The sequence below is a fragment of the Rutilus rutilus genome, assembly GCF_951802725.1.
Source record: "Rutilus rutilus genome assembly, chromosome: 9".
Classification (NCBI taxonomy): Eukaryota; Metazoa; Chordata; class Actinopteri; order Cypriniformes; family Leuciscidae; genus Rutilus; species Rutilus rutilus.
In genome coordinates this window covers 13,273,537-13,293,334 of record NC_140223.1, presented here as the reverse complement: position 1 = coordinate 13,293,334, position 19,798 = coordinate 13,273,537, and the positions used below count along the sequence as shown (strand labels likewise).

The 19,798-nt window shown below is 39.9% G+C and overlaps 1 protein-coding gene across 1 annotated transcript in view; it reads left to right on the top strand.

The window, feature by feature from the left end:
* Positions 1-3,893: 3,893 nt before the first annotated feature.
* The window catches only part of LOC311296374 (cell adhesion molecule DSCAML1-like), a gene marked incomplete at its 5' end in the record, with an annotated part of 78,888 nt that continues 62,983 nt past the window's right edge, over positions 3,894-19,798 (top strand). The window contains 2 exons of the mRNA XM_084418075.1: positions 3,894-4,143; positions 17,669-17,989. Of these exons, the coding sequence (XP_084274201.1) occupies positions 3,894-4,143; positions 17,669-17,989 (571 nt within the window). The remainder of the gene's footprint in view (positions 4,144-17,668; positions 17,990-19,798) is intronic.

Below are 19,798 nucleotides of genomic sequence, written 5' to 3'. Positions count from 1 at the left end.
TGCTAAACCAAAGCACCATCTGGGCCTCCTCGGCCGCCATTTTGGATCTGCATGGCGCTAGTTTGCATAGAGCACTCTAATAAGCGGCCATACTGCAGGGGGAGCTGGGAGAAACGGTTAGCCACCATTACGGAAGGCTAGCTTTTAGTGCCCTCCCGTTACCTGCGTGTGGCTGAGGTGGGTAGGCACCAAACCTTGTTCCCTCGCTTCCACTCTGCTACCACCCTCTACCCTCAGTGACCTTGCAGGCATTTTGGTTGGGGAGGGGGGCTCTCTGCATTAATACCAGATACATTAGCGTTAATATGATTCTACCATGTAGCCATGGCCTGAGGGGGACTCTGATTGTCTGCGTATTAGCATTACCCTTCTCATTAGCCCACCCGCTTCTGCCTTCTCCGCGCTCTCTCCTTCCTTCTCCTCATTGGCGGACTCTCTCCCTCTCTCTCTATCTCGTTCTTCGCTTTTCTCCAGGCAACAGATGAGAGAGAGTGATGCAGATGATTTGTATTAGCAATGATTTCAACAGTAGCTGCCTGCCTGGAAGTCAGTGGTCACTTCCTCTCTGATGCACATTGTTTAGATACATAGACAGTTCTAGATTTCTTTCAGCCAGCGTGGCTTGTACTTTCTTTCAGAGTGTTTGTGTGTCTCCATAAGTGTGTGGGAGGGTAAGGGTAGCATTCCATCTTCTATATTTCCACTTGTTACATAAGTGAGTTGAGAGGAGAGGAAGAGAGAGGCCTCTGTAGGAAACAAAGAGTCGGGCTGATCTGCTCAACTGCTCGTTTCTCTGCTAGTTCTTTTCCATAGAAACCACTGCAGGAAAACAAGTGTATCTGTATCAGAAATATTCAGGAGCTTACTGGTGGGATAATCCCTATGTGTGCGACCACTTCCATGTAATGGCCAAGTGTAGAGTCATAGTCGAGACCAGCTTATTTTAGTCATAGTCTTGGTCCAGTCATGGACGCAGGAGCATGTTGACTGTCTAACTTGACTTGGACTCGAACCTGTTCTGGTCTAGACCTTGACTTGGACTCAAATTAGCTGGTCTCGACTACAACACTGGCCAAGTGACCCCCTAAGGTTATCAGGGGTCATACCCCTTGACACCAAAGAGTCACCAAAGATTTCACATCATTGTGCCACTGTGCTTGACCCTATTGGTCATTCATTTCAAACTAGATTGGTTGCTCTTAGGGTGTGCTCACACTTGGCATGTTAAATAAAACAAACTCTGGTGCGATTGCTCTGAACCCTGGTGCGTACCAAACAAGTTGACAGAGACCGCTGAAAAAAGATGGGTCTAGGTCTGCTTCCAAACGAACTCTGGTGCAGTTCGACTGAAATATGCAACACAGACCAAAGACATGTAAAAAAAACAAAAAAAAAAAACAGGCCATGACGTCACAAGATGCGACCCTTAAAAGACAGAATTCTCAAGCATACCTGATTTCTCTCATCATAGTTGCCCATTAAAGTTTGGTACAGGCATCAGTATCGCTTCTGCTTGCAGCAGATCTTTTTTGTTTTGAATCTTTGGGTTAGGTGTTAAAAATGACTTTGATGGCTAAGCGAACGTAAGAATGTCAACGTGAGGTAATGTCAACTTTTTTTTGGTCCAGACCAAAAGAACCAAGAGAACCCAACTACAAGAGTGAACACATCGTTAAGATTAACCCAACCCAAAACTAGGGCCGTTGTCAGGTGAGGACAACCAGAAACATTGTACTAGACACATTACTCTCTGAAAAATGTGTAAAAATTGTTTAGCTTGCAACGGGGCAATACCTTGAAAAATGCATCTTTGTTCCTTATCTACCCTAAAAGTTACATATTATTACGTTACGGTACTCTTAAGGTACTAATGTGAACCCTTTAAAGGTGCTGCCCCAGTGACAAGTGGTTCTGCCCTTAAAGGTAAAAAAATTAGCATGGGATTTTTTTCTTTTTCTGACAGTGATAATGTTAGGGGCTTGCAAAGATCCCTTATGGTATAGTCAGTGGGTAATATTGTAGAAGGGGCTGACCCATAAAAACGTTATCTCAGGCCCTGGTAGTTTTTGCAGTGACACTGTCCCAAAGCAGACTGCAAGAATGTCAACGTGAGGTATCTGGCTTTGTCCGGAAATGTACTGTTCTCTATCCATACCAAAAATGTATTAATTAATCAATTTTAATGCAGTGAATTGTTGCCATTTTGTACTCTCTGAAATGCAAACTTGTCCTCAATAGGGCCATGTAAGCAAAAAACTTTGCAGAATTGGATTTAATGTGCATGGTTAAACTAAGATGAAAATACTATACTCGTATTGGTTGCTGAAAGCATAAACTTAACCTAAATATTATTATCTAGAGTAGTCATAATTTACATATAATGTAAATCAGGGATGGAGGATTCTGCTATGTGAACATAAATTCACTAGTGATTATTCCATTGAAATGATCTGAAATGACATGACATGATATGAACTGGTGTGTAGCTGACTGTCCCAGCATTGTCTGGGGTTGGGTAAGGATACGTTGCTGTCAGCGTGTGTAGAATCACATGTCGGTGTGATGGATTTCTGTATCGGTTTATTCTCTGACAGGGCTGCACATAGCCTATAATCAATAGCAGTACAGCATGTTACAGATCAATAATTACCCGAAGAGAGAGTTTGTGTGGGAGTGTGAAGCCAGAGCGCTGGAGCGGAACCATCAAGCCAAACACTGTAACCATTGGTTGCAGACAATCACTTTACACATTGTTCTCTTTTCTTAAGTTTTCCTGGTGGGGAGGTAGTGTACCATACTGTAATTTTACACCCAGACACTCACTCTAGCATTGTTGCATATCATTGTCAAGATATTCCATATCCATCACTGCTTTATTCTTTATACGCTGAAGATTTTACAATTTCCATATAGCCTACAAAAACTGTCAAATAGATTTTTGTTGTTGTTGTTGTTGCTTAATCTGAATTATAAGAGTTCAATAATGCTAATTACAATTCCCACTGTTTAATCGAATCCATTAATATAAATATTTGTTTTTTTCAGACGTTGAAGGTGTAGAGAGACTCTATAGTCACCAGACGATAAAGCCGGGGTGGTCTGTGAGCATTATCCGCCACTCTAGACAATACACGATACGCCCTTCGCATGTCATTCCTCTCATTCTGAGCGCAGAACAATGCCGGCGATTCAGACATTCTTCGGTGCGCCTCTGAAGCACGCGTTATCCCTCATTCACATACGTTAATGTATGGAGAGAGCGTGACCGGGTCTCGTGCTGTTTCTCTAAGGACGCACGCCTGCCACTCAACGATCAGTGACATAAAGAACGTACGCGGAGCGTTTTGCGCGCAACATTTACACGAACTTTACTTTAAAATGACTCTCAGTCCTGCCGGGGAAAAAAACACACATGGTTTGATTTGCAAATCTTGAGTGGTTTAAGGTGGTCCCCCAGACTGGTCATGCTGTTTTTTTTTCCGTCCTGGTCAGTTGAAAAGTGGCTAAAACCAGCAAACAGGTCTGGCTGGGAGACCACACAAGGTTTAAGCTGTTTTTCTCAGCAGCGTTGCATCAATGCGAGATTTCTGACGATAAAAGATAAGCCGTTGACATCGCGAAAAGTGATCCGCCGTGCGTAAAAAAAGCAGTCATTTAGTTCCCAGGTGCGCCATGGTAACATTGAGTGCCACATAATGCCCCGGCTGACTCCAGCCACGTGGACTGCTCACAACAACAACAACAACATGATAAGTCCTGTCCTCTCTGATGCACTCAACCCACCCCCACCAACAAAACTCCGCGCGCCGTCCTCGCCGCGTCTCTCTCTGGCCCCGCACCAGCACCTCTCCATCTCGCCGTACCATTAGACTACCGAAGGAGGGGCCGTTCGGATGACGGTCCCGCGGAGGGGAGGGTACGAGAGGCGGGACCAAAGTCTTCCCCGCTTCTCGGCGCTGACGAGTACGGGACTAGGGCTGGAGAGATCGCCGGGGAGCATCGTCACCACTCCTGCACGGAGCCTCGCCTGGCCGAATACTGCACAGTGCACACGTCGGGATTGCAAAACATTCCTGAGAAATATACCTGCTATTTATGGCATGTGGCTGGTAACTTTACTCCTGCTGTATTCTTTTCAAGAAGGTACGTAGTCAGTTTATTTATTCATTGCTGCTTTTTTTTTTTTTTACTTGCAGTGTGGAAAAATAACTGCACAATTAATTTAATTAATTTAAGTGGTAATTTGTTTGCACAAAAAATTGCACTGTTCCAAGTTCAGTGGAGGGAGTTTCAACGTTATTTTATTGTGCGCTCACATTTCTGGATTTTAGGAAGTTTCTTTCCCTCTAAAACTAATATGCAACTTCGTTCAAAATGTTTTTAGTTGCTTAAAATGGGGAAAAGTGTTTCTCTAGTCGGCGATTAACGACGAACAGAAGATTGTGAGGCTGTAGGATCTGCATGTTCCCGTGCGCAAAGATGGGGGAGATAGCATGATTTGTATGCAAGATATGAATATGCTGTTGAGTTATGAATATGTAGAACGGGAGCAGATTTTTGCATCGGTCGTGTGCATTTGCCATACACTTTTGGCCTTCTGTATGTTGCTTGTTGGGAAAAGTAGAGTTGGTCAGTGAGGTGTAATTTTTCTGCTCTTGATACTTTTTTTTTTTTTTTTTTTTTTTTTTTTTTACTGCGCTAGAATAAGAATGTTATTTTCTTGGATTTGAATAGGTCTGTTCGTTGTTTATAGTAACATGCTGTTTTATGCCTTTAGGGAAAATAATAATTGGTATTTTGTAATAAAAGTGCATATGTCTGTGGTAGAGGGTGAATATATCTGCATAGATCATGTGAAAAATAGAATGGCTTATGCAGCCTCATTTCCAATTAGCACTGGTGCAATTAGTGGTCCTCCATTTTCTATGCCAACAGATTCCTGGTTTGACTGTGCTGATGGTGGGTTTGATATGGCACATTTGAATTTGTATAAATGCAAAACGAAGATGTGGTTTATTTTGATCATAATTAAGGCTATTTATTTGCTCATTCAGTTAGTTTTACGCATCAATTTCTGTCATGATGTCTCCTCAACAATTTTGTTTTTGACACCTCACAGCATACATGCCCCTCCTTTCCTCACCCTCCAGCCTTGGAGATATGCTTTCAGTTTTTGCACATATTTTTCCCCCTAAAATTATCTTGCAACATATTTTTGGATGAATCCACTTTTCAAAACGTCTGTTTTGAAGTGTTCTTTATTTGATATTCCATCGTCAAGTATGACTAAATATTTGCCCACAACCAATTCAAATGCGAATGCTTTACCTGGTTATATACAGTACTTGAGTTTGGATGCTTTAGAATTGAAAATACATTTTGTTTTTATATTTTAATGTCATTTGATCGGGGATGTAAGGTCAGAATTATTCTGTTTCTCTTCCAGTGTGCGTGTGGGTTTGTGAAAGAGAACTGTAGTGTGTATTAATGTGTGTTTGTGTATGTTTGTGTGTGTTCTTGTATGGGGGAGGAAGGGTGCAGTAGGGCGTAAAGTGCGTAAAAACGGGATATGGAGGGCGCAAACAAACTTATTTTTGTCATGTTCTCTTTTTATTTAATAAGTCTCATAGTTTATATAGAGTTTTCTGTAATTCTCACAATATATATCTTATCATGTATCTAAGCTCTGATGACACGGTCGATAGGAGATGTAAAACGCACATCAATTATCATACATGCATATGCATTAGGACTGCGTATTTTTCCGAGAGGGCCGCGCCTCCATCTTTTTCACTTTCAAGGAATGTAGAAACATTTCTCCTTAAAAAGCTTTTTCCACCTTTCCAGAAATAAATGTATGTTATCATAAGAACACATTTGAGTCGTTTTTGTTTAGAAATGAGCAGCCATTTTAAATGTATTATCATGCATTATCGTGACCCGGGCAAGTTGTAACATATTACCCCCCTGCCTCACACCTGAACCCCGGGCTGGGAAACCGAATCCAGGGTAAATTGTCGTCTCGAGGGTCAGCTTGTCTTTTTATGGAAAGGCAACTAAATGAAATGGAAAAATGCACCGAGGGATGCTGCAGTATTGAAGGTTGAAATGTACATTGTTATTTGCATGTGAGTTATAATTTGATAAAAAATTATAAAAAATTATAATTATTATTATTATTATGAACAAAAATAATAGCAAATAGTGTAACTATTATTATTAAACTAATTAATAAAGCCTTAGTTTATTGGAAGGATTTTTTTATTGTGTTAATAGGGTCTATAACATTTTAGAATTAATCCATGTTATTATCCAGATGTTGTATACTCTTTGTGATGGGTCTCAATTTTTTTTGAATATCAAACAAATGTTTTTTTTTTTAGCTTTAATAATTTGATTTATGACATATTTGCTTGGATATTAAATAATGAATAAAGGGATGTATAGGCAGTGTGTGTTCGCTTGTGTGTATCTGTCTGTCCAATATTTATTTTAAGGATCAGCAGTCGTCAGGTCGTCAAATTTGTGTGGTGGCTGCGATATTATCCGGTCTGATCCGATTTTCTGAACATTTGCCTAAATTAAAATGTGATTGAAAGGAGCTTGCCATGCACGTCCAACACATCAGGCGCTTTCAGAGTCAGACATATTATTATTATTATTATTAATGGCCATGTGTATGTTTTACATCAACCATAGAAATATCTGAACATTTACACACACAAAAAAAGCCCACTTTCAAGATATTTCACCTCCAAACTGCTCGCAATGTCAAACCGGCTCCTCACATCAGGACACCTCCATCCCACCCGCTCTCCCCCTCATAGAAATATGCAAAATTGGTTTCCTTTCTCTTTCCCCCCCCATCAAATCCCCTGTTCTTCCCAGCTGCGCAATTAGTAGGAGATCTGCCGCATCCCCCACTCCAAAAGTAAATCAGGTCATTGGCCATAAGGACTCCATTTATTTCTCTCTCTCTCTCTCTCTCTCTCTCTCTCTCTCTCTCTCTCTCTCTCTCTCTCTCTCTATTTCGTTATACTCGTCATACAAACCTGTTCCTCTCTTCTTTCCATGACACTATGTTCATTATAATACGATACTTCCTCTATAAAAATAAAGAGTAAAGCCATGTGTGACAGCAGCATGAGTCACAGATAAACACGTTACTCCCATGAATTGTGTAGTATTACTTGAACTTTTCTTCTTCTTGCAAATAAGATGTTTAGATTGAACAGGTTTTTCCCATCAGTGATTTTTTTTTTTGAACTCCCCAAGGCACGAATTATGAATGTTCCGAGTTTTTTTTATTTATTTTTTATATATATATTCTCAGCTAAATAATTGTACTCACTGGATAGTGGAAACTGATTTTTTGCATAAAATAAATAAATAAAAAGGTTAGTCAAAGAATGTGTTTTATTTATTCCTGTAGCCGATGGGAAACATAGGCTACAGAGTTAAAAATTGCAATCAATAAAGTAACAATTTAATATGATCAGCTCTGGTCATGTGACTATTTACACCAGTCATGTAAAATATCCATATAAAATCAAGACAGTCTGAACTCTGTGTAAAATGCACCATTGACTCTTTTTAGACTCTTCAAACTCAAAAGAAAACTGGTGTCACAAATGCAACCGGTGAGATTTACTGGGTTAAGCGCCGTGCTATTCTTCCCTCCACACACCCCGCCGCTCGACCTGCCATTCCAGCTGAAGTGCGGTCAAAATAAAAATCTTTGTGTCACTCTCGCGTTCCGCTTCGACAGGTGACCGCTGTTCTTCTTTCAGAGCTCGTGTGCCGGTGAGTTAAGCGCGTGAACAAACACTCCTCGCCTCCTGAGAGCACCTGCTGCTCGCGACACGTCGGGGCCATTTGTCCATTCAATCGGACACCGCGCGCAGAGCATCCGTTCTATCAAGAGTCGAATAATGTGACGTGCGGTATCAGGGCGCTAACTGTCTGTGAGGGTTTGACTCCGCTGTTTAAAGGGATAGTTCACCCAAAAAATGAAAATTCTGTCAAAATTTACTTACTCTGAAGTTGTTTCAAACCTATATGAGTTTCTTTCTTCTGCTGAACACAAAAGAAGATATTTTGAAGAAATATGGGTTACCAAGCAGTAGATGGGCCCCATTGACTTCCATAGTAGGCTATGTGGGGGGAAAAGTCAATGGGGTTTGGTTAGCAACAATCTTCAAAATATATTATTTTGTGTTCAACAGAAGAAAGAAATTAATACAGGTTTGGAACAACTTGAGGGTGAGTAAATCATGACAGAATATTTTGGGTTCCGAGAATTTAAAGCTCGTCTTGAACCCTCCCAAAACACCCAATCAAATGGTTGGAGGAGGTTATAAAACGATGGCGTAATAGTCTAAGTATATTGTTTGCTTCAAAATCATTTTCAATCAACTCTTTAGTAACAATAAAAGTTACAGAATCAATTCGTCAGAGCACTATAGTCGCTGAGGAACATAAGTAGCGGTAACCATAGCAACAGTACGCTGCTCGCGCGCTTTCCATTATCTTACGATCAGTGTGGATGGGAAAACAAAACAACTGTCAATATTTTTTTATTATGATTTTAAATATCACAGATATAATCACTAACACAAATAAATACTGCTTTGTTTAAAACGTCTCTAATAGGAATAGCCTACAGGAACAGTATGGTTTATTAGATATGGGAAAGATAGCGTCAACGTTCTCATTCTGTTAAACGTCTTTCAGTTCGATAGAAGAAATGGGTTTGTGAGACCAACCTCGAGGGTGAGTAATGGCAATGTTATTTTCTTCTTCTGTTTGTCAACCGTCTCTTTAGCTGTTAGATAGTGCTGAGAGGTCCTCAACATATTGCGCCCTGAAAATTACTGTCAGAAATGACTTTTTAAAAAGTCGACATCTCTGAAAGTTGTTGTTTATTTCGCGTAAGTTACATTCCAGTGCCACACTAACGTAGCCTACATAAGTAGGCCTACATACGTGGGTCGTACGTAGCCTAAATTAGATCAATTCGTCAAAGGTCAAACGTCTGGTAAGTTTCTGAGTTAAGTTCGAAGTAGTTCACTGCAATGTAAAAAACCTGCTCCTCCTCATCTCTTTGGATTCCATTTCTTCGTCAAGCTGTTTGTGAATGCAAATGTGGAGTGTTGCCAGTCTCATTATTTATTTATTTATTTTTATTTTTTGTGTGCTGTGTCTCAAACTTTGATATAATATGTTCATATCTAATTTACAAATGAAACTAGTTAGAATGAATACAAGAAACTTTCGCTTTGACTAAGATTTTATAATGTCGGTCATATAATGTTAACATCCATTTAAATGGTCACAGAGACTTTCCCACATCCACTCCACTCCAGGATGATGGTGGCTATGTATTTCACTCATGTACTTCTTTCTAACTGATGGTGTTACAACACTCCTTGTTCTCCCCTATTGTACTCAGTAAATTATGAGTGGACATGATTTATCTCAGACATAGTTACTTCCATCCAGAGAGAGGAATACATTTTTACTGTGGTTTCATGTTGGTCATTTTAGTATCAAGACAACTTTAGAGCAGTTTAAAAAAAGAATGATGATACAAAATAAAGGGTTCCAAGTCCGAAGAACCTTTCAGTGAACAGTTCTTAAAATAACCTTTTTTTTCATAGTGTGAAGAACATTTTGAAAATCCAAAGAACTTTTTTCTACTTTAAAGAACTTTTTGTGCAATGGAAAGGAACCATGGATGTTAAAGGTTCTTCATGGATCCATAGTCAATAAAGAACCTTTATTTTTTAGAATGACATGGGCCACAGAACTGCAGGTTCCTGTTGCTCCGGTTTAAGATTATGATATACATGGTTCTCACATATAGTTAAAGAGTGCCCAGAAAGGGGGCAGCTTATAAACTATACAAACTACAGTTTATAAACTATCTGAAACACAGGAGATTCCATACATTTTTCTATTGACTTGCATTGAGACCTCCAAAAATCATCCCTTTGAAGTCTGAGCTGCTTCGGCAAATGCTGTAAATGTTTTCTTTTTTCCCTGACGCTGCAGTACCGTGAAGATAAGGGGGTAGAGATCCCTTACCCAATTCAAAATCAAGATTATAAATGAAGAGACTCATCAGCCTCAGTCTCTTACATGACCACGATCATATCATATATTTGATTCATTATATAATGTAAACAGGATAGATGCATGCAAAATGCTAATTATTTAAACAAATGTATAGATATGCCTCACACTTTTTTCTCTCCCTCTTCTCAAAGAGACTGGCATGCAAATGTGGGAGGTTACATGTGACTGGTTTCCAATCTACTCTAGCTCACTCACGCAAAGCACTGAACAATCACAGGGACAACAGTGGCAGGCAAGATTTACTCTAATATACCAGAACAAATGTAATCTAAACACCAAGTGTACATGTGTCCTCCTCAGCCTAGCTATGAAGAAATGCTTGACACACACACACATTCACACACTCATTCTCGCTATCATAAACCCATTTATAACTGGATGCAACGAAGGGGCTGACTTTAGATTCAGCTGGAAGTTACTCAGCACCTGTAGTATTGATTTTTCCTTGACTGCGCCGCGCATAAATGATTATCGGTTTGATAAGTGGCTTGTCTGAGGAAAGGTATAAAAACAAAGGAGGAAGAAAGTCAGCCTCTCTCTCTCTCTTAATCTCATGAGTCATTTTAATAGGTTAAAGAAAACATTATGACACTGGAAGCTGTTAAAAAATATTCAGCGTTGTAGCGCGATACAGACAGGCTTGACAGCGGAAATGGCCCTTGAACAATCTGCGAATAAATTAATTGGGAGGCTCGGAGGCAAATGGATGGTTGAATTGCGTTGTTGTCGAACAGTAGCGCGTCCCAAAAATATGTGTCTGCATTTAGACATGTTTATGTAGGTGAGACAGTGATCGGAAGAGAGATTGTGTGCAGATATCTTTGGGGACAGGGTGTGAAGATCTATGCGTGTGCATGCGAGAGAGTGTGTGTCTAAGCAAATGCAGATGAGCGACTGAGAGAGCTGCATTATGCATAGCGGCTCACCATTGGCAATTGCCTAGGATATCCGCAATACATATTCAAATGGCGTTTTCATAGCGATTGAACAAAAAAATATATGTATGTATATGTTGTGCAAATGCGCTATGCTAAGAGGACCACACATAAAGGGGGAGTTAAGAAAGAGAAAAATGGAAGGCGATTAACAGGGAGAGATGGCGAGAAGGAGGGAAAAACAACATGAAATGATGAGCAAAGACATTTTTGAGCAGGAATTTTTTCGGTTGGAGGAAGTGGGTGGAGAATAACGCGTCCATCTTGAGAGTTAGACAGATAGATAGGGAAAATGGGCATCATTAATGGAGCGTTTCAGCATTCCCATGCAGCCCTTTCCCTCGTTTTGGCATATGGCAACGGGAATAGCAAGGAGCTGCAGGGCTTCGTTAGCCCTCACACGGAAGTCATCTCAGAACAAAGAGAGAAGAAATTGGGTTATCCAATTGCCCTTTCTCTTTTCTCTCCTTAAGACTCTCCTAAATTACTGATCATCTACCCATGGACCATGATGGACATCCTTGGACATAGTGGTCAACCATTGTTGCATGCTTTGTGTGGGTACTGTTGTTGATGTGTTTCCATTTTGTTTCAATGCATAGCATCAACAAATCACCACACTAAATTGAATTACTCTGAATACACTGCTTTATGCTAAAACTACACCATTGGTTCTAAAACCCATTTTCATTTATTCGGTGGCCATTCAAAATTGGCTGACATTTTTTCGTAAGCAGCGTCGCAAATATATTTCTTTACAATATAGTGTAAGTTTTACTAGTGATTTTATTTATTAGTTGGCTCTTAAAAGTGTGTAATTGTCAGCGCAGTATAGAAGAGTTTGGGACTGTGCCTGTTTTTGTGGCAATCAGCCAATCAGCATTTGCCATTTCCTGCGGCTTTAAAGAGTTAGGCTAGTTCACCCAAAAATGAAAATTACCCTCATGTCGTTCCAAACCCGTAAGACATTCGTTCGTCTTTGGAACACAAACGAAGATATTTTTAATGAAAACTGAGAGCTTTTTGACAGCTACGCAATTACCACTTTCAATCCCCAGAAAGATAGTAAAGACATCATAAAAGTAATCCATGTGACTCCAGTGGTTTAACCTCAATTTTATGAAGCGTCGCGAGTGCTTTGTTTGCGCAAAAAAAATAGTTTTTACCACTTTATTTACAAAATATTCATCTCCAACGCACGTTCGTGCAACTATGTCTGCTCTCGTGTCAACACAACACACACGTTGTGGTGCTCTCGTGAACGCACGCAGGAAGTTAGTAATTTGTAAATAAAGTGCTAAATTATGGGTTTTTTGTGCAAACAAAGCACTCGCGACACTTCATAAAATTGAGGTTAAACCACTGGAGACACATGGATTACTTTTATGATGTCTTTACTACCTTTCTGGGGCTTGAAAGTGGTAATTGCGTAGCTGTCAATGGAGGGACATAAAACACTCAGATTTTATTAAAAAGATCTTCATTTGTGTTCCGAAGATGAACGAAAGTCTTACGGGATTGGAACGACATGAGGGTGAGTAATTAATGACAGAACTTAAATTTGTGGGTGAACTAACCCTTTAAAGTTGCCGGAAATTATGTCATGACAAAGCTGATTGGCTGACAAAAACACTCAATTTCACACTTTTAAGGTGTGGTCACATCAGCAAATGTAGGCAAAGTTTTCCATTGTCAATTGTGTTGCGATCTATGAAGCCCTGCTCACTGAAGTCACTTTAAAACCAAGCAGCTTTCTGTTGGTTGGCATGGCGAATTCACATGACCAACTTGAACATGAGCGAAATCCGCATAGGGAACTTTTTTGCCATTTTAATGAAATTCCTATCGAAATAACTGGAATTCCACACTTTTAGAGTAATTTATCACGTGCCATTTACAGCTCAGGTTATTGGCTCAAAAAGTTCTGTGGTCCCATGAGCAGAGGGAATGCTTTCTCCAGGTAGAATTCTATGATAGCATCCCAATAGTGACACCTGTTGATGGGGAGGACAAACTGCAGCTGTCCTGGTCTCAGGCTTTTTCCTTTCCCCCTCCTATACTTTAGACCCAGACAGTGTGGGGGGATGTGGATATCCTCAGGCCCTCCCTTTTGGATCCACAACCCCTTACCCAGAACCCCACTGTGAGATTATAGATATTGCAATCTTTATTATGGGGGTTTATGCTTTAGGCTATAATCTGCAAAGGCATAAGGGGTGGGGGGGGGGGCAGGGGGACTAACCAGTTGACCTGTTTTTCATCCCATATCAGTACGACCATGACCATACTTCCCAGTGTTGCTGTGTTTTGTTCAGATCTACAGTGAACTGATGTGTTGTCATGCAGGCTTTCCGCTATTGTCTATATTTTCTGATGCCATGCGCAGGATGGCGTTTGCTCTTGTTTGCCCAATGATAAGCGATAGATGTTTTTTATACCTTTGAAAGAACTATTACAGATTAACAGATGTTTGTGTTTGCTTAGTTGTAAGTTGCATTTCTGCCGAGAGGAGATTGGCGCTGTCTATAGTGCTGAAATGTGTTTAGGGACCTTTCAGTCACTGTCCATGGTCCTGAAAAGAGCTCTCGGAATTATATTTGACACAGCTCAGAAACCAGGATAGAGTGCACTCTGCTCTCGTCCCAAATAGCACTTAAGGCTGACGGCAGCCAGGGACTGAGTCCATTTTGAGCATGTCAGGGATCTTTGCTGTTTAACTCTAATGTTGGATCCCAGAGGTTCTTTATACAAAAGCGTGGGTCAAAACATTTGCTTCAAACCCTAGATTTGTCAGTGCAACTGTGGCACTACATTAAGCGCTGACTTCGCATGCACAGCAAAACTCAGTCTAGTCCAGCGGTTCTGAAATTGGGGGAGGGTCGTGAACATCTAAAGGGGCTAAAGCATTCTCAAATTATTTATAAATTAATCAATTAAATTAAAAATAAATTAATTGTTTAAATAATTATAAATAAAATGAAATGTTTATTTGTTCAATTTATTGAAATGCTACTGTGAAATTGACTGCACCACTGAACTTTTTATTTATTGCAGCATATAACCTTGGCAAACAAAACTTTTTAATTCGTCCTCTCAAAAATGGACATCTATTGGATCACAGTTGGATCTAAAACATTTGCATTTCCTCTTCTAAGAGATACATACTCATGCTGTCTTTCCTTCAAATGGTTATTAAACAGGTTAAACAGCTCTTTAAGACTGATTACCCCTAACTAACTGCTAGTTGGTCGTACTTGTTCTTAAAGTGAAAGTTCGCCAGAAGATGAAAATTCTGTTATCATTTACTCACCCGCAAGTTGTTTCAAACCTGTATGAATTTCTTTCTTCTGCTGAACACAAAAGGCAAACTTGCCTTTTTGAAGATACAAAAAAGAAGATATTTGAACAGTTAATGGGTTTCTAGATTAGGCTATGTTAAGAAAATAGTTGTGTCAGTTTCATAGCTGTGTAGGCAGTCTTTAAAAAAAATAACATTGACTGTAGGGGACTTTTGAGTAATAAAGGTTGAGAACTGCCAGTCTAGACTAATGTAATCCAGCACATTTTTATTTCATGCGAAGCGTGAACAACGAAAAGCTTTTTATTTCATTCCCTTGCAACCTGTGACTCCTGACTCCACAAAACCATTCACTGCAGCCTCCTCTGCTCAATCTAGACCTGGTCCTGTCTGGACTCATGCCCCCTGGCTCGCACCCACCTCCATAATCTGCCCTCCCCACAGGGCAGAGTGAGAGGGGAAGCGATAGAGGCCCTCCACCGTGCTGCGATTATCAGGCCAGGAAGGCTCTGTGTGTGTTAAATGTGAAAGGAGATTATATGGATTTAACTCTCTGCGTCTGGCGTACAAATTCCAATCACATAACATATCCCTTCATGTTCTATGGGAATATAAAAAGAGAGAGAGAGAGAGAGAGAGTGATGGATGGAGAGAGAAAGAATCCAAACCCCCACCTTGCCCAGTAAAAGCTTTAGCTCTAATCTCAGCCTTTCAATTCTCTAGCACCACTTTTTTTCATGTTTTTCATTCTATTTATGCTTTGCGTGTTTTTTTATTTTATTTTTTTATTCCAAATGGATATTATTATTGTCCTTTGTTTCTCGAGACCGATAAAAGGAGTAGCCTATAACTGTCAAACGTAATAATAACATAATTTTAGTCAGTAAAGGAATAGAATGTGATTATTTACAAACCTTTCATGTCTTTCCAAACCCATTTAACTTACTTTTATTTATTTATTTTTGCGTGGAGCACAAAACAAGATATTTTATAGAATGTCCAAGCGCTCTTTTTCATACAGTGAAAGTGAATGGGGACTTGGTACAGCCGTGGTTTCACTGCATTAAAAGAAGCAGCATTTTAATTTTTAGGTGAACTAATCCTTTAATATTCAATTTTATTGGGTATAAATTCCAATTTCATATTCATTTTTATACATTTTGAGTCTTCTGTGCATGGAAGCTTACAGTTTACTTATCTATGGCACCCCATTGACTTTAATGGCATGGTAGCATGTCACCATTATTCTTTTGAACACAATGAGAATCACAAGAATGGGGGTTAATCCAGGCATTGTTGACATAAACCTGGTGGGGGGCATTAATTAAATGTAATTGCCTTAGAAGAAAATTCTCTTGCTTTGGGCTTGTGTCTCCCTTGGCTCGGAGCCAGAGCTGAGCTAAGCAATTTTCAGAATACAAAAAGATACAGAGCCATCCCACCAGAACCATGTAATCCGTAATAGAGCCTGCAGATAATAGAGACGCCGGAATGGTAAATCACTAAAACGCCGCCTTTGAAGGACATCATTAGCTACGCTTCTAAATTAACACGCGTTAATTTACGCAACCATCTTTTTTTTTTCTCCGCTTTTCTCACAGTAGTCCGGGTTTGGTAATACACCAAGAGCGAATGATTGTCTGATCCAGATTAGCTGTCAGAGAGGTTTGTAGATACATAGCGGGGGTTCTATGACCTATTTATTCTCCTATCAGATGGCAGCATTCAGCATGGCTCACATCGCACACATATTAGATAAGTGATATTCTTTAATGCCTGCCCTACGACTGCTTGTTATCACTGTCATTTGGGTTAAGGTTGGATAAGTAAGGTTCCTTTGGTAAGGAAGCATCTGCCAAGAACACATATACTATAAAAAGATGTGATTGGAGAGTAAAGATCCACTATTGCTGTGGACAAAGTCGTTTTTTGTTTGGAAGGCTTGCTGATGCCTGCATCTTGCTTTGTTCATTTACATCTGCGTTTGCTTCTGTGAAAATTGCAGCTTTTTCAGTTTTCCAATGAGTCAATTTAAATGAACACGTTCTATTGATGCTAAAGAATCTGGGGTGTGTTTTCCAAAAGGCGTTAGCCAACTATAGTCACAAGTTCTGTCGTTAGCAATGATTTGGTGCTTCCCGAAACCATAGTTCCACCAAACATTCGCAAGTTGTTTGATTGGATCTACAGTTTTTGACCTGTGGTTGAAGTATAGTTTCTTGTTAGTACGACATGTGAACATATAGATCGTGCTCTTGATCAAAATAACCAAGCTTACAAGCAGTACATTTATCTCTTTCATTCAGTGCTGGGCGACGATTAATCGCGGATAATCGCATTCCAAAATAAAAGTTTGTGTTTACATAATAAATGTGTGAGTACTGTATAATTATTTTGTTAATATAAATACACACATATGCATGTATATATAAGAAATGTTCATGTATATACTGTATTTAATATTAATACATAATGTATATTATATATAAATCTAAAAAAAATTATTCAACATATACATGCATAAGTGTGTATTTATATATATAAAAAATCAGTATACACAGTACACACATATATTATGTAAACACAAACTTTTTGGGATTAATCGTTGCCAAGCATTAGGATATATATACAAAGTTTTTCAAGATTGTGCATTTGCGAATGCGCACCAGACACCCTGGGAACCCCGGAGTATGACACAAGATGATTGAATCGAACATCTGTAAATAAATCAAAAGAACATTAATAGTGAAGTAGTCTTCAAATGCCATGTTTTTTTATTTGCTGGCAATAATCTGACATTAATTCGATCTCGAACCGATTAATTAGCATAAGTTGGTACTCCACCATCTACTTCAATTGACTAGCTACAGTAGTTAAGTTCTCTAACAGTGTGTCACACTATGGTACAGTAGTTATGCAGCTAGCTATATGTAGCTTAGCCTTGTGCACTTGGAAAATGACAGACAAATAATCAGATAAAGGACAATTTTTGGTTACATCATCTTCTCAATCCATTGATTGATTTCTAAATTTGAATCGAGTTGTGCTGACCCAATGGGAACGTCTCTGGGATAATCCAATCAGAGGACGGCAGGGCATGCACTTTACCAGATGTGATTGTGAGGTGGAAGTTTGCCAGAAGGACACACAGAGCTTATTTTTATGATGTGCTGCTCATTTCAAAGTGCAGTAACCCAAAGGAACAAGTATGAGTTGGCCCCTTAACCTGTCCAGGTGTTGATTTGCTGAATAAAACTCTATGGTCACTTTGTGACTGACCATGTTGTCTCTCTTCCAGTGCACAGCGAGGATGTGGTCTCGACGCGGCTGTACTTTGTGAATGCTTCCCTGCAGAGAGTGACCTTCTCCAGCTCAGTGGGGGTGTCCCTGCCCTGTCCTGCGGGTGGCGCCCCCCATGCCGTCCTCCGCTGGTACCTGGCCACTGGCGACGACATCTACGACGTGCCACACATCCGCCACGTTCACGCCAACGGCACGCTGCAGCTCTACCCCTTCTCCCCCTCTGCCTTCAACAGCTTCATTCATGATAATGACTACTTCTGCACTGCCGAGAACCAGGCCGGCAAGATCCGCAGCCCTAGCATCCGTGTCAAAGCAGGTGAGACCTGATTCCATACATCTGTCGGCCTAGCTATCCATCCATCTACTGTATTTATATGGTGCTGCGGTGTTGTGTAAAGGTCAGGGTTGGCAACTGCAAAGTTGTTGGTTCAAGTCTCACAAGGAACAGGCCATAAGCTATCATTTGTGTGTCCTTGAACATATGACCTTTGGATGAAAGTGTCTACTAAATAATAGCTTACTTGCCCATTATATATTAAACCGTGATCATGTCAACTGCGCATGGACAGAGAATTTTTTTTATGAATTTAAATAAATATACTTGTATAAACAATCATTCAAAAGATTTTTTCAAAGAAATTAATACTTTTTTTCCGCATGGACTCACTTAATTAAGTGACAGTAAAGATATTTATAATGTTACAAAACTATTTCAAGTAAAACCAAAACTATTTCAAGTAAAAATCTACTTTGACTGATTTTACTCTAATATTACTCTAAATGCAGCCTTGATGAGCATGAGAGGATTCTTTCAAAAACACTAAGAATATTTTTGTGTATCCTTAAAATAGAAATAAATATTTCTTACCAGCCATAAATATATAATATATAAATATATAAATAAATAATACAAAAATAAAATTTTAATAAAATAAATATGATTTTTTTTTTAAATATATAAAAATAATAATTAAATTGTCCACATAACAATATAAAAAAAAAAAAAAAAATTCCCTTGAAATTATAAAACATTTTTTACCTAGATACATTTCTGATTTCAAATTTTCTTTAGAAAAATGTCCTAAGAATCATTCAAATCACTTACATCCGTGAGGGTCAGATTAACATTCTTACATTCCGACATGCATTACATTGCAGTTCCTAATACATTTCAATTTACAGTACTTGTATTGTCACTTGACATGTTAATTTTGGATCTGTGTATACCCTTACTATAATCTGCGCACTTTTATCCTAAATGACTGCAATTGGTTCCCGTCAGCATCTCTTTACGGATCATATTGCTTGGACAAAAGAGCCCAGTCAACGTAGGCGCTGTGGCATGGGGGGCACGTGACGTTACAGGTGGAACATGAGTTCTTAGCTTAACATCTGCAGAAACAGCAGAAGTAGCGGCCGCCATATTGCTAACCTAAATAAGAATGTAAGTGCCAAATGGATGTCCCAGTGGCCGGCCTGTTGACCTGACTGCTTTAAAAAGCAGCGCACAGACGGGCACACTACGCTACAGACAGTTGGCGGACTGACCCTCCCACACGGTGCCAAGGTCAGCGCTCGTGAGTGGGGCTGGCCGCCCAGCAACAGCGAGGGATATCCATACACTTCCCTACACTCACACACACACACACGTTCTTATGCCAGCCTGCGCAGTGCCAGTGTCCCTCCTGTCTCCCAGTCTCCATCTGTCCTCTAAGCTAGAGTTCCCATCTCACACACACGTACACGTTCACCTACTCTGAATTTCCCAGAAATAACCCCATCGAGCGACGCCGATCTAACACTATTATAAATAACATCAGCTTGAACGATTCTTCAAATGTAACCAGGCGAGTTCGGTCCACACTGCTTTTTCCACCTTACCCGCATTAACATTAAAGTCTCAGAGGATGGAATGAATTACCTACCAACTAGCGACAAGACGGGGGTGACTTTCGCCTCAAATAATTACACTAATTAATCAATTAAGTGCTGAGATGCAGCAAAACTGCTAGTGGACCTAGCAACCCACACAGAGCCCTGAGGAACCCAACACTGGGGCTCCCTCACCAGCCAATCAGATCCTGGCACTGAAGGGTTGCCATGGGTACGGTGAGGGGAGGGGCAG